This window comes from Astatotilapia calliptera, chromosome 2, assembly GCF_964374335.1.
Source record: "Astatotilapia calliptera chromosome 2, fAstCal68.1, whole genome shotgun sequence".
Lineage (NCBI taxonomy): Eukaryota > Metazoa > Chordata > Actinopteri > Cichliformes > Cichlidae > Astatotilapia > Astatotilapia calliptera.
In genome coordinates this window covers 18,020,442-18,034,701 of record NC_137423.1, presented here as the reverse complement: position 1 = coordinate 18,034,701, position 14,260 = coordinate 18,020,442, and the positions used below count along the sequence as shown (strand labels likewise).

General features: G+C 48.3%; 1 protein-coding gene across 2 annotated transcripts in view; it reads left to right on the top strand.

The window, feature by feature from the left end:
- Window positions 1-276: 276 nt before the first annotated feature.
- The window catches only part of arap3 (ArfGAP with RhoGAP domain, ankyrin repeat and PH domain 3), a 28,181-nt gene continuing 14,197 nt past the window's right edge, over window positions 277-14,260 (top strand). Inside the window, exons 1-10 of one of the 2 annotated variants that reach the window (XM_080305807.1) lie at window positions 277-423; window positions 8,700-8,862; window positions 9,752-10,681; window positions 11,057-11,097; window positions 12,638-12,720; window positions 12,817-12,881; window positions 13,041-13,280; window positions 13,369-13,491; window positions 13,638-13,707; window positions 14,029-14,149. In XM_080305807.1, the coding sequence (XP_080161933.1) occupies window positions 8,768-8,862; window positions 9,752-10,681; window positions 11,057-11,097; window positions 12,638-12,720; window positions 12,817-12,881; window positions 13,041-13,280; window positions 13,369-13,491; window positions 13,638-13,707; window positions 14,029-14,149 (1,768 nt within the window). In that variant the 5' untranslated portion in view covers window positions 277-423; window positions 8,700-8,767. The remainder of the gene's footprint in view (window positions 424-8,699; window positions 8,863-9,751; window positions 10,682-11,056; window positions 11,098-12,637; window positions 12,721-12,816; window positions 12,882-13,040; window positions 13,281-13,368; window positions 13,492-13,637; window positions 13,708-14,028; window positions 14,150-14,260) is intronic. The other variant, XM_026185810.2, reaches the window with a different exon arrangement.

Below are 14,260 nucleotides of genomic sequence, written 5' to 3'. Positions count from 1 at the left end.
TTTAAGAAATAAAGAAATTAATAATAAGAAACAATCAGAATAATAATGATAATAATAATAACAGGTTTAAACAGAGCAGGTGAGAACAGCTGTACTTTGCTCAGGTTTTTAATGCAAACGCCTTAAAGCACGTTTAAAAAGAACGAAGACATGAACATGAACCTTTACTGATGATCTGGAGAACTTACGGATCAATGCCAGCAAGTGGATCTGGAGACACAGTCTGACCGGAAGCTGTACTTCCTTGGGACTTTTATTGTGAAAGTGAGCAGAGGTTGTGCCCGCAGTGGTCGCGTGTAGCTTACCGTAGCTGCTCAGAGTTTCTCCTCCCGGCGCACTGAGAGCCGCGCGCACTACTTACCGGACTGAACCGAGCACAGAGACCGGAACACGGAGCAGGAGGCAGGCAGAACCGGGTCGCAGGTAAGGCGCTCCCAGTCCTTCAGACTTTACTTAAACAGTCTCTCAGAGTCCCGCAGGAAGCGGCTCCTCCTGCCGCGGAGCCGCGCACAGTCCGCGGGTCCGACCCCGCCACAGGTTCGAGTCTCTGAGGGTCTGGATTCACACAAGGGGTCTGAGGGGATCCAGACTGGAGTCAGAGTAAATTAGTGTGAGGGACAGCAGGACTTCTCTTATGTTATTGTATTTTTACACACCTCTGTTGCTGTGAAGCTCGCACACAAGAATTTCACTCGCATGTACCGTACCAGCGTACCTGCACATGTGATGTGACAATAAAAGTGATTTGATTTGACTCGAGCTTCTGATGTTAGTGGATCTCTGAGGTTTTGAAGGTCTAGGTTTGCTATCCTGGTCCTGGTTTTATGGTCCTGGCTCTGGTTTCAGGGTCCTGGTCCTGGTTTTAAGGTGATGCTGGTGTATTTGGTGCATGATCTGGTTTCAGGGTTCTAGTTCTGGTTTTAGGGTGTGTGCTGGGTTGTTGGAGTCCGTCTCTGCCTTCACTGGCTGCAGGACAACATCGTGATTGCTGACATCATGATCACAGCTGATCTTGTCCTCTGAGCAACTTCATCATGACATCATCAGCTGGTCATTCATCAGTTCCTTTTCCTGTTTTTTGATTTCAGTTGATCAGCTGATAATCAATGAAAGGATTGATTTCTACAGCCGAGTGTTTGAGGTGTTACACACACACAGAGCAGCACCGTGTGTGTGTGTTTGTGTTGAGAAGAACAGAACAGGAAGGGAAAACTCCCTGTGATGTAACATCCTGTTTATCAACGTGTCATGGCCTCTGATTGGATGTTTTTGTGTTTTATTGTCCGGTTATTGCTCAGCATGTCTCTGCTTCGTAATTCTGTGTGTGAATATTTGTAAAATCATCACCCTGTGGGATTATATCTGACCTCTGACCTCAGCCTGGACCGTTATCTTTGGCTCTGTGCTGATTCGTACCTCAGGTCTCTGATCAGAGTGAAGCGTCTCCTCGTTCGTCTCACTGTTTCAGGGCCCTGAGACAGGTTCAGGGGCAGAATGATGCTGAACGTGACACACAACAGGGTCAGAGGTCGGTGGAGCCCAGTTCCCCCGACAGCCATCAGTGTCAGAGAATAATCTTTGTTTTCAACAGAGGAAAGCAGGTTTCCTGATTTTAGAGCCATCTGTGAATGTCCCACCTGGTGCCCACAGGTAGTCATGTGCGTTCCTTGGGCTTTAATAGTTACCTGCAGCCTCACACAATGTACACCACAAACTTTAACTGTTAATCCAGTCCAGTCAGTGATGATGCTCCAGGTCAGAGTTCAGGTTCACATCAGCCTGTCTGTAAAACACACCTGAATAAATCCTGTGCTCCACCTGAACACGCCGCTCTGCCCTGAGAACATGTTGCTCCGCCGGTTGGTCTGAAGGGCTGCTCCTGGTTGAGTTCTTAAAGTCAGACATCTGTCTTCATAGACTCGCTCACTGAGTTCTGCTGTGATCCTGCATGTTTGGGATCTCCTGCATGTGGAGTTTGTGGTTAAATGGGGATTTCAGGTTTGGCTCAGTTTTGCCTTTCTGTGATCATGTGATGTATTTATCCTGAGAAGCTCGAACTGTGAAACTCCTGTTTATCTGATCACCTCCTGATGGCTCGCTTTGATTTCCAGGGAAGCTGTAAAATAGTTTTTTAGTGTAAGAGAAGCGTGTGTTTCTGCACACACTCAGTAAAACAGGAGGTCGCTCTGTGTGCAGAGGGCTTTTTAAACCTCAGCAGGTAAAACTGAATGCATCACGACATTCACTGCTCAGCTGACCAGTTTTCTTTTATTTAAATAAAGAATTAATCAGACTTTAGAGCTCAGAGGAAATCTATAGAGGTGTAGAATCAATAATAACCCAGTGTTCCCAGTGTTCCCAGTGCGCGTCAGTGTGTGGTTCCTGTCACAGCTCAGGAACAATCAGCCCTCTGTTTCACACAATAGAGGCTCACTGTTATTATACTGCCTCATTCGCCCACCCTCACTCTCCCAGCCTTCCTCTCTGCTGCTCCTCCTCATTACAGAGCAACGCCTCGGTCCGACATATCTGCAGCAAGCACAAACCTGCAGGCTCACAGAGAACCTGTAGACCCAGAGAGAACCTGCAGAGAGAACCTGCAGGACCAGAGAGAACCTGTAGACCCAGAGAGAACCTGTAGACCCAGAGAGAACCTGCAGAGAGAACCTGCAGGGCCAGAGAGAACCTGTAGACTCAGAGAGAACCTGCAGAGAGAACCTGCAGGGCCAGAGACAACCCGCAGAGAGAACCTGTAGAATCAGAGAGAACCTGTAGGGGCAGAGAGAACCTGCAGAGAGAACCTGTAGACTCACAGAGAACCTGCAGGGATAACCTGTGGACTCACAGAGAACCTGTAGACTGAGAGAGAACCTGCAGGGCCAGAGAGAACCTGTAGGGGCAGAGAGAACCTGCAGAGAGAACCTGCAGGGCCAGAGACAACCCGCAGAGAGAACCTGTGGACTCACAGAGAACCTGTAGAATCAGAGAGAACCTCTAGAGGCAGAGAGAACCTGCAGAGAGAACCTGTGGACTCACAGAGAACATGTAGACTGAGAGAGAACCTGCAGGGCCAGAGAGAACCTGTAGACCCAGAGAGAAAGCATCGCAGCGGCTACAACCATTATCGTCTGCAAATTATGCCAGGCGGCAGTCATAGCAAAGAGATGAAGTACTTTTGAAATATGGGGAAAGCCAAAAATTGCGCTTCCTCCACTTTCGTAACATTGATTCCTTAATGTTGAATTCTCTCGCAGCTGCTCTATTCCCATGTTGTTGCAGTATATTAATAACTAACCTTGTAACTAATCTTAGTTGTTCTCCTGACTGAAGTTTGGCCCGTGTATAGTATCCTGATATGTGATTGCATTTGTCCCTGACCACCAGAATCCCTCACGTTAACTTTTATCGAGTGGAAAACACGTTGGCGTTCATCCTCCAGCTTCACTGTGCTAATGTTATGCTAACATAGCTGTGTCGCTAGCAATCATGTAGCACAACATTATATACCAGGTAGTCCAACTTCAGTAACCCTGCAAACGTCACTGCTGTTTAGTTTTCTGTCTTCATTTATGTTGGAAGTAATAGCAGAGCTGTACGTTTGAATTAGTTTCAAAATCTCTGTCAGAACATGGTATGAAATGTTTAGGTGGAAACTAGCGAGCTAACTTCCTGTTAACTTCTAACTCCGTTAAATTTAATAAATTCTGTTTTCATGGATGCATGGATGTTAAACTTCATAGTTACACCTGGTAAAGCAGCAACGCTGATGATTTTATTAAAGATGAAAGAATTTAGACTGTTTTTAACTCTCAGTGTTCGTTTGACTTTGGGACCTGAAGTGGACGGAGTTTTGGACCCAGATTACTCCGCGAAGCTCCTCACTACGGCAGCCGTAATGCTCTGACAATCCATTAAGCAGTGCGGCTTACCAAAGTTGTACTAAAACATTTTTTAACAGATTTCTGCACGCCCAAATCGGTTCAAGGTCAGTAAGCACAACCAGAATTCATACATAAGGCACTCTCTCGATTTTTGAGAAAATTAAAGGATTTTAAGTGTGCCTTATAGTGTTGAAAATACATTATACAGAAGAAAAGAATATATCGTGATATATATCGTTACCGCACGTGCTTCAAATTATACCGCGATATGGATTTTAGGCCATATCGCCCAGCCCTAGATGACAGCTTTTTGTCTTCCAGCTTCGCTCTCCCAGGTCTTTATCATGTGAAAAATCAGCTAACATACAGAAACACCAGTGATGAGGCGGGCGGCATGGGAGCAATGTCAGGGAGGTGAAGAGGGAGGGATGGGACGAGGACAGGGTGTGTTTGGTGTTTGGGGAGAAATGGGAACGGCAGAGGTAGCGCGGGTGCGTCTGAACCAAGACGTTTTTCTGCGTCTGATTTCAGCTGTCAGAGCAGGACCGCTTCAGCCAGGCCAACCAGGTCTCCATGAGAGCTGCACTTCACCGGACAGACTTTCACCGTTTTTACCAGATTTGTCTCTCAGGCTGCAGGCTGCGAGCCTTCAGTCCTCCTGAGGAAGTCTCAGACAGCCTAACATTTGGCACAGTGTAAACAGGGTTGTTATGCAAGCTTGATGTTGTAGCACTTTAACACCTTTGTACGTCTTTGCTGTTTTTCTTGGTTCAGTAACAGCGAAGACAGTGATGTTTGTAGGGACTCTTTTAAATAGTCAGTGCCAAAGTTTGAGCTGTGACAAGGAAACTGGTGCAGATACGTGTGTAGTACGACCAGCTGCTGAAAATCCCCGCGTCCATCCTTGCAGCGTGTCACGGGGTGTCCTCAGGAACAAACACAGGGTGACCTGCGCACATCATTCAGGGGTTATCAGAGTCACATGATGTAGTCACATCTGAACAGAACATGGACATGCTGTAGTAATCCATGCTGCCTCACACAAACCTGCATAACAATAATAAAGTAAGATTATTTTACTTTTTTGGCCTTTATTGACAGGTACAGTAAAGAAATGACAGGAAAGCAGCCGGGGGGGCTGCGGGTCAGACTCAAACCCGGGCCGGCTGCTCACGTGCTGTTAGCGATGGTGTCGTGCTGACCGCACAGAGCTGTGCGTCTGCGTTACTGCCTGTTTGTGTGTTGGAGCTGTGAGCTTGTGTGTCTTTGCAGTTTGGTCGGCTGACACTTAGCCAGCAGACAGAATCGGCTCTTTTTAACAGCCGCCATGAAGAACTCGTAAAGTTTCCTGTGAAAATCTGTTCGAGGAGTTTGACACCTGGTGTCTGCTGTTTGTGGCCCATTGTGTTCAGCGTGACTTTATTTGGGCCACGCGGCGTCAATGATGACCTAGTTCTAATCAGTAATCAACATCCAGTCGTGTCAAAGACCCCCACTTTGGATCAATATCATCGGAACTAAAGCAGCTATCATAAATTAGACTCCCAGCATGCATTTCCAAGCCCACTCTCTGACCTCAGGTTTGACTCTTGTCATTTATTGGATTCTTCTTCACAATCACATGGAGGGTCAGTCCCCTGCAGACCCCGCACTGTGCACCCTGAATCAGCTGGTGTGTGGAGGGAAACTGGTTCGAGTAGATCACACCACAAATGTGATTTTGGTGCCTTCTACCCCTCGCTCATGAGGACCAGCACCATCAGCTGGAGACACCGACAGAGCTGATGGTTTCACTGATTTTACACCGTGGACCACGTATAACCCACTGTGATGTTTAGTGGGCCGGGCCAGTGAAAGATTTTTAAGTACACATTAAATCAATACAGGGACAGATGTGTTGGATCCAGTGGTCAGAATATGAACGTCCTTCGATGTCCTGACTCTGACTGGGTTTTACACCCAAACCTCAGACATGAGCTCCAGCTGTAGCTTCAGTCAGCCTGCACTCGGCCCTCCTCTCTCCTGTCTCAGCTGCAGTGTTTAAAAGTGGAAGTCGGATGGGAGGGTCTGTATCCTCTGGCTGCTTTTCCTTGGCTCGGTCTTTATCTGTGGCCTTCACTGACTTCCTGCCTGGTTCTTTAACGTTTTTCCTCCTCGGCCGCTCTTTTTCCTCTCACACCGGACTTTCTGTTTTCTGTCACTGCAGTTTTTCTCAGGCTCCTGCTTTTTACTCCTGCTGGATTTGAGAAACTCTCCAGTTTTACATTAAAATGTCTCCCACAAAGTTGATTCTGTTCATCTGGACGTTTTCAGAGAAACGTTTCGTCATCATCAGGTGACTTCTTCAGTCTCAGCTGACTGCAGGTCTCCCCAACCTTTAAACAGGACATTTACACAATGACTGACAATGAGCTATGAGATCAGTTTCATCATTGTTAATATGCAAATTGTCATGATCAATGATCAACAACCACTAATCAAAGAGCGCTGATCACTGATCGTGACAGTTTGCACATTAACAAAGATGTGACCTCGCAGCCCATTTTCAGTCATGAGTAAATGTCCTGGCTGGAAACCTGCAGTCAGCTGAGACTGAAGAAGTCACCTGATGATGATGATGATGATGAAACGTTTCTCCCACCGAGCAGATGCATGTGCTTGTATCAAGACATGAAAAGGTCTCATGTGGAAATGTTTGCAGCCGGGAGTCATGTTGATATTATTACTCAGTGTGGTTTCCTGTGGATTGGTGTTGATTCACCACCATCTGTGAACATCTCTGAGTGAACGGTGAGTAAACTAGACTGCAGCGACCGACCTCCTGTTCCCCTTTTACAAAGTGCCTAAAATGACTCTCCTCTGTTTCTACCTTTATTATCCTGGAAAAAAGTAACATGAGGAAGTTTGTGAGGGTGGTGCAGGACGTGTGTGGGGACAGAGACAGTGGTGTGCAGGTGGAGTGACAGATGGGTTAAAGATGGGAGTGGGATACATCAGGGATCTGCTCCGAGCCCCTTCTTGTTTGCAGTGCTGATGGACAGGCTGACAGATGAGGTCAGAGAGGAGTCTCTGTGGACGCTGATGTTTGCAGACGACACTGTGATCTGTAGTGAGAGTAAGCAGCAGGTGGAGGAGAGCCTGGAGAGGTGGAGGCATGCTCTGAAGAGATGCAAGACAGAATACATGTGTGAATGAGAGGGTGGATGTGTAAGGAGTACAGAGGGTCAAGGTGATGAGCCTAAATACCTGGGGTCAGCCATCCACAGAGACGGGAGAGTCCAGGTAGGGTGGAGTTTGTGGAGGAGGGTATCGGGGCGGATTTGTGACACGAGGATGGCAGCGACAGTGAAAGGGAAGGTTTAAAGATAGAGCATGATCCAGCACACATGTCAGCACGAGGCATCGAGTCTCTCAAAATAAAACCAGCTTCAGTCTGTGAGCATGCGCTGTGACGAGTCCACGGACGCTGCAGATTTCAGCTCTGAGACGAGGTGCTGCAGCTGTCCTGCGTTTTCTTTCCTCCTGTTGGTCGCCGGCTTCAGTCTGAGGAGACGTCAAAGTCCTGACAGAGAGATGCTGGCGCTGACGACACTCGGCGGCTCTCTGTGGTCACGTGACTGCACGGAAGCATGCATTACTGTGTTATTTATGATACGATCACATCATTGACACAGCATTGATCATGTTGTGTGTCACAGCTGTTGTGTAACGTGTTTCCTGGCTGTGTGGCGGCTGATCTCAGAACAGACGCAGCTTTTGTCTGAAGAGTGGAGGAGGAGGAAAAAGGTCGGCTGGAGGAAGCTGCTGTGACTCACTTCCTCCTCGGCCTTTGTCTTCCTGCAAGACGCTGCAGCCGTGTGAGTGTGTGTGTGAGTGAGTTATTTTTACTTTGGTGTTAGACACATGCTCTTCTGTCTTTCTCTGAGTGACGTCCTGATGCTGACAGAGAGCTCTCCCCAGCTCCATCACACCTGCAGTTTTACTGTCACACCTGGACTTCAGTATATCTGCTGTGTTCACAGGCTCTTATTGTTAAAGGTCCAACAGGAAGCTGCATCTGCTTCTTAGTTGACATCTCCTGAACACATCACAGAGAGGTGACACACACTCACACACACACACACACAGACCCACACCCACCCACACACACACAGACACACACAGACACACACACACTGGCAGGATGCAGGGAGCCGCTGAAGTGAAGCGTGCTGCTCCGAGCTGGAGAGTTCTCCTTGTCTCATTGGCTGTGTGTGACTTCCAGCTGTTGATCCAGCAGATGATCCAGATGTGGGTCTGTTTTGGGCCCACAGTTTGTTCCCCGAGTTTTTCCTTGTAGCAGCAGGGGTGTCAGGGTTTCATGGCAGGAACCCTCAGCCTTTATCCCCACAGTGACCCTCTGTCTGATTCTCTGCTGCTGTGCAGAGGTCAAAGGTCAGCCTGCTGCAGACGCAGAGAGACAATCGTGCAGCTGTGTCTGCCTGCTGACATCATACTTTCTTCTTCTTTTGTGGTTTTAGTTCTCAGAAAGAGGGGCTCGTGAGCTCCAGAGGTCAAAGGTGACAGTGGTGCCATCTACGCGGTGTGTGGAGGCAGTTTGTTAATTGATCTTAATTAGAGGATGCGGTTCAAAGAAACATTTAACGCCCCCTGCTGGAGGAATGAATGGTTACAGAGGCTGGCTCCTGTTGTGTGTGTGTGTGTGAGCCAGTGTTTCTGGTTTTCTGGTTTCAGTGTGGGGTTAGTGAAGCAGCAGAACTTAAACCAGTTTCTGATGATATCTAAAGCAGATCAATCTTTCACCTCTTTCTCCACCAGATGGACGACCGCCATCCGCCACTGCTGTAGGTCAGCGATGGCCCAGGTGTTTCCTGCTGGTGGAGGAGATGAAGCCCAGTCCGGACTCTGTGTTGGTCATCATGGGCTCCCTGGATGGAAGCACGCCGGTTGAGAGGCTGCTTTCTGCGATTCATCTGGAGAGGTCAGGATTGAGGAGTGCAGCATGAAATGGGGGGAAACCGAAACGGCACAATCATCAGATAGTTTGTGTGGCAATGTTGTATCGATACAGGGACTCCAAATATTGATATTCTATTAAATAAGTTAAAATACAGCCGGGGCCTCTCTGTGTGGAGTTTGCATGTTCTCCCCGTGTGTGCGTGAGTTCTCTCTGGCTACTCTGGCTTCCTCCCAAAGTCCAAAGACATGCAGTTAATGGGGTTAGGTTCACTGGAAACTCTAAATTGCCCACAGGTGCAAATGGTTGTCTGTGCCTATGTGTCATCCCTGTGACAGACTGGTGGCCTGTCCAGGTTGTACCCTGCCTCTGGCCCTAAGACAGCTGGGATAGGCTCCGGCTGGATGGATGGAAATGAACATACTGGAGGGCTCGTTACCTGCACTGCCATCCAGAGATAATGTATACGTACTGAGCTCGCCAAAGCTACCCGATGGCTCGGCCACACGAGGAAAATCAGGGCAGCATCCTCCTCACAGCTACAAAAACAGTGTGAGGTTGTCTATGATTGCCATGCATGGTTAGCTCGCCGCTTGTTGCTGCTGCACACTCACCGTTCTGCGATCGCACAGGAGACAACCTGTCTGCGAACAGCCTCAGGCTGACTGCAGTCATTCTCACAGACTGCTTTTCTACTTCAGAAATGCAGACAGATGAAAACACGTGGTCCTCAGTGTGACTGAGTGGGCTCAGCTGCCTACAGAACTGGGTGCACGTGTAACAGTTAAAAATGAACTTCTGTCCATGTCAATAAATGTGATTTTTAACACGTTATCACAGAAACTGACAACCAATCAAAGGGCAGCTCCCATCTAGCCAATCAGAATTACTTTAGGCTTCTGTCTTCCTGCAGGTACCTGGACACCTTCCATCGAGCCGGTCTCCTATTGGCTAGAGACTTCACACACCTCGACAGCGATGCATTGGTCAGTCTGGGCATAACTGCCACAGGACACAGGAAGAGAATCCTACGATTGGTCGGTTACATCGAGAGGACAGAAGGCCAAAGAGCCAATCGGAACGCAGATCTCCCTCGTGACCGCTGTCAGTCAGTTTGTTCTTCGAAGCGCGGTCGCACCGAGTCGCCCCGTCAGGAGGTGATCAGGAACAGCTTTGCTCCCGATCTCGCCGCCATGCTGGCAAACTCCGATGGCGGCAGGCCAACAGTGAAGCCGGTCCCCAAACCGAGAACTGTCTTCAATCGCCGCAGGACCGCGCCCATCCAGTTCACCCCAACACCCGACCCTGCTCCACCCCTACCCAGGAGGCTTTCCCAGGAGTCCATCTGCCTCACTGTGCTGGAAAGTCTGAGCTCAGCGGACATGCCCACAGCAGACAGTGCTTTGACCTCTGACCTCAGTGACAAGGCGCCGTCACCAAGCCGAAGGTCGAGCCATGGGGAGAGAACTGGGAATGGCCGCTGCAGGTCTCTGTCAGACACTGGAGGGTTACCGCCGGTTCCCCCGAGGCTGAACCGCATCGTCCCCCCCGCCTCGATGCAGGGAAATCCTCGCGCTTCTTCTTCTTCCCCTGTTCCCACAGAGCATTTGCAGGCGCCGTCCTTCATTTCCTGCACGGGTAGTCATGACAACAGCAGGTTCTCTGGATCCTCCCCCTCCGCTTCTCCCCGAGGAGGAGGCCTAGAGATGGTCTCCAATGAGATATATTGGGGCACGTTACACAGCTCTGCTGCCCCCGGTGGGAAGAGGAATTATTGCAGCCAGCAGTCGGCTCCTCCCACTCCACCCAGACAGACACCTGAGAGGAACTGCGAGAGGAACAGGTTAGTCACCGTGATGCACCAGTATTTGGACCGGGGTACGTTCCAATACTCAGTTTCATTTAGCAAGGTTTGCGACTCGGTCCGAGCGGTCTGAAGTGTGCACCTCCTTTAGCGGAGGAGACACGTTCTTCATGAAAGCATCCCACAATTCATAGCTACAGACCATCTGATCATTCCTAAAAGCGATCATCTGGATGTTTTTGCATTAAAGCATCTTTCCTTCACCTGTATCGAGGTCAAGGAGGATGGGTTAGGAAAAGGAGTTTTTGCGTGTTCGAGCGTACCCCAGGATCCATGATATGTTTGTTAAAAATCAGTTTTTATGTGAAGGCCCAGGCCTGACATGATTCATCATTTTCACTGTGTTTGTTTCAGTGGCAGCACTTTAAGTAACAACTCTTCAGGATCAGCCAGAGGTGAGTTCAGAGCTCTGAGTTGCACAGAACAGCCTAAAACCCAGGCAGGTCGAGCCTTGTCTGTAAGCTCTGCCTACAGGAAGACGTCATTACTCGTTTCCTGTCAGCCTGATCGAAACATAAAACTATTTAGTGACTGGTGTGTGAGACTCCTAGTTCCCAGACAGTGCACGCACACTTGAGAACAATGTTCCCTCTAAGCTGCACGCGCGCGCAATTGCGCACTGCTGTCACGGTGTCCGCACACAGGAAATCTGCATTGCACACAAAAAAAAAATCTAACCTGAATTGCAATGAAAATAAATACGTTAACAATTGATTCTGTTTTACAGTGTGAGTTTGTAAGTGACCGGCAACTGGCCGCTCCAGCCAATAATGCGATTCACATTCGTATATACGCAGCTAATCAACGTTGACAGGCTCTGACAGCGTCCTTATGTGCCGACACCGGTGTTTTAGCGAGCAAAGCGGCTGATGTGGAGTGAAGCCACGTTAATGACAACGTGTACAACCATTGGAGATGTGAGCAGGACAGAAGGAACAACTGACAGAAAAAGTGTGGACTTTATGCCAGTTTTTAAATTGTGTTGATCGGCCACGTAAAACCAGAGTCATGATAAAAATATCTGCAATGTTTGGTTTTCTTCCTGAATACTGTCGTTGTTTATATTTTATATAAAAACTGCGTTTTATAAGGAAAACGCTCGAAAGCGCTCTCTGCCTGTGAGCAAAAACAACACCAAAAAAACCCCCCACCCTTTCCTATTGGTGGAAAAATGCACCATGTTGACCAATCAAAAAATGATATGGCAACATGGCATTTAGTTGTTTAGGAAGGGGGAAGTTTTAGGAGTGACGGCGGTGTTTGAGATGTGAGAGATTTGCGTTTAGCACAAATCTTGTGTAGTTAGCGTGTAGTGTAGTCAATAGTTTTGTTGTGTGTGTCAGAACAAAGAGGGGACTGCTGAATGTTACAGGTGTTACACTAGTGATACATCTGCTGCTGTCAGGCCTGCAGGTATCAGGCTGTTGTTCTCCTTTATCTTATAGTGGACAGAAATTATTTTTTGGAGCGGCACAAATAATTTGTGTGGCATTAGATTTGATGCAGAACAGCTGATTGTTCTGTAAATAGTTTGAAATGTTTATTTAAAAAACGCCTTTGCTGCATTTTTAGGTAAACAGCTGCAAAAAACTTTGTTGTTTGCAAAACTCAGTTACTTTTTTGAAGAAGTAACTATATAATTAATTGCCCAGCATTGGTCATTATTTACTGTATTCAGACAGAGTTACAGACTCTCTCCCAGACCACAGACTCATAATACAAGTCAGAGCTTTATTTAAAAAAAGAAAGAAAAAAAGAAAGTTGTGTTTTCAAAATTGGAGTTCAAGTTATTTTTACTTCCAATAGTGTTAACATGCTACACAGATCGGCTTTGTCATACTGGTCACAGTTTATTTTAACTTTGACGTTATCAAATCAGAACGGACAGGGACGGGGCGCAGGTGAATCCTAACTCCGGTCATTTCTGTTTGGCAGCCTCCACGGACGACCCCGAGGACGAGATCAGCCCGTACTGTGAGACTGTTTTCCAGACCCGGAGACATCCTCCTGCCGCTGAGGTCAGACCGCCACCGCTCCTCCCCCTCACTGACAGAGACGCTCTTCTGACTTTCACAGGTCTGATAAAATGTGCTGCTTTGATCATTTATGTGCAGAGCGAGAGAAGCAGACATGAAGGAAGGGAGGCGAGGAAAGAGGAGAAGCACGCAGAGGATCATGGGTAAGGCGGCTACTCATCCTCATGAAACGAGACGTAAACGTGGCCTTGGAACCGATTCAAAATGCAGAAACATTTGCACGAATTACTTTAATGGACGTGATGATGTCATGCCCACGCTGTCTGCTTCAGGTGCGTTGATAAAGTTTTTTGTGTTTTCAGGGGTCACAGGTTCTCGTGGACGAAGCGTTTTTCGCAGCCGTTTCACCCCGGGGACTCGCCAGGTTACAGCACTGTGGGAGAAGCTCCACCCTCCCTCCGCTGCCTTTCGCTGCCCCACCACGCCCTCCCCTGCGAGGCCGACGAGGACCTTACCATCTCCCCCTACGCCAGTTACACCTCCCTGACCGAGAGAGCCCCGCCCATCATTAGCGGCTGGCTGGACAAGCTGTCTCCGCAGGGGTGCGTTTGTTTCACACAGCTGATGGGGCCTGGATGTGGGAGGAGACTCTAAGTCTGACCCTGTTCTCTCTGTCTTTGTGGTTGGCAGGGGTCAGAGGTCATCTCTGCCCGTTCTGCTGTGTGTCCTTCTGTCTGCTCCTCCCTGTGTCTCCTTCCTCCTGAGGACATGCCTCTGCCTCGTCACTGTCCTTTCCTCCTCTTCCTACACTCGGTGTGTTTCCTTCCTTTCTCCTCTGCTTCCTTCCTTCCTTCCCTTACTGAAAGTCACTCAGTGTGGTGGAATTGGATGAAACCTAAATGTGTCTCCTCTCTTGTGTAAGTGGTAATGTGACCCTGGTGTGTGTTTGTGTTTTTCAGGAACTATGTTTTCCAGAAACGCTTCGTGAAGTTTGACGGCAAAAACTTGATGTACTTTGGCAGTGAGAAGGTACTCAGATCTTTATGATGTTGCCGCCGTCCTCGTGGGACGAGCTTAGAATTTCTCATCCTGCAGGTCAGAGGCGTGGGTCACTCTGCGCCCTGCGTTCAGCCTGTCAGGCTTCGTGTTCCTAACGTAACAGTCACCCCGACAGGTTCAGGAGGGTGGGCCCTTGTTAGCATCCTCTCATTAAGCTCCTGAACATTTCAGAGCTTTATTGATCCCAGCAGCGGAAAGACAAAAAAGAGGAAACACTGCTATCACCAGAGCTTGTCGCCCTGCTGACCGCACAGTTTGGACTCATCTCCTCTGACCTGTTCTCTGTTTCAGGACGCCTACCCAAAAGGAGTCATCCCATTGGCTGCCATCCAGATGGCCCGTCCAGCCAAAGACAATAAATTTGAAATTGTGACGAGTCACCGGATCTTTGTGTTCAGGACGGATAACGAAGGTAAACACACGACGTCAGATTCTCTGATTTTTCTCTTCTTGTTGTAAACGTTTTCCCAATAAAAACACAAAATGCAACAAAATTCAAGGTTGATGATAATGATGGTGTTGA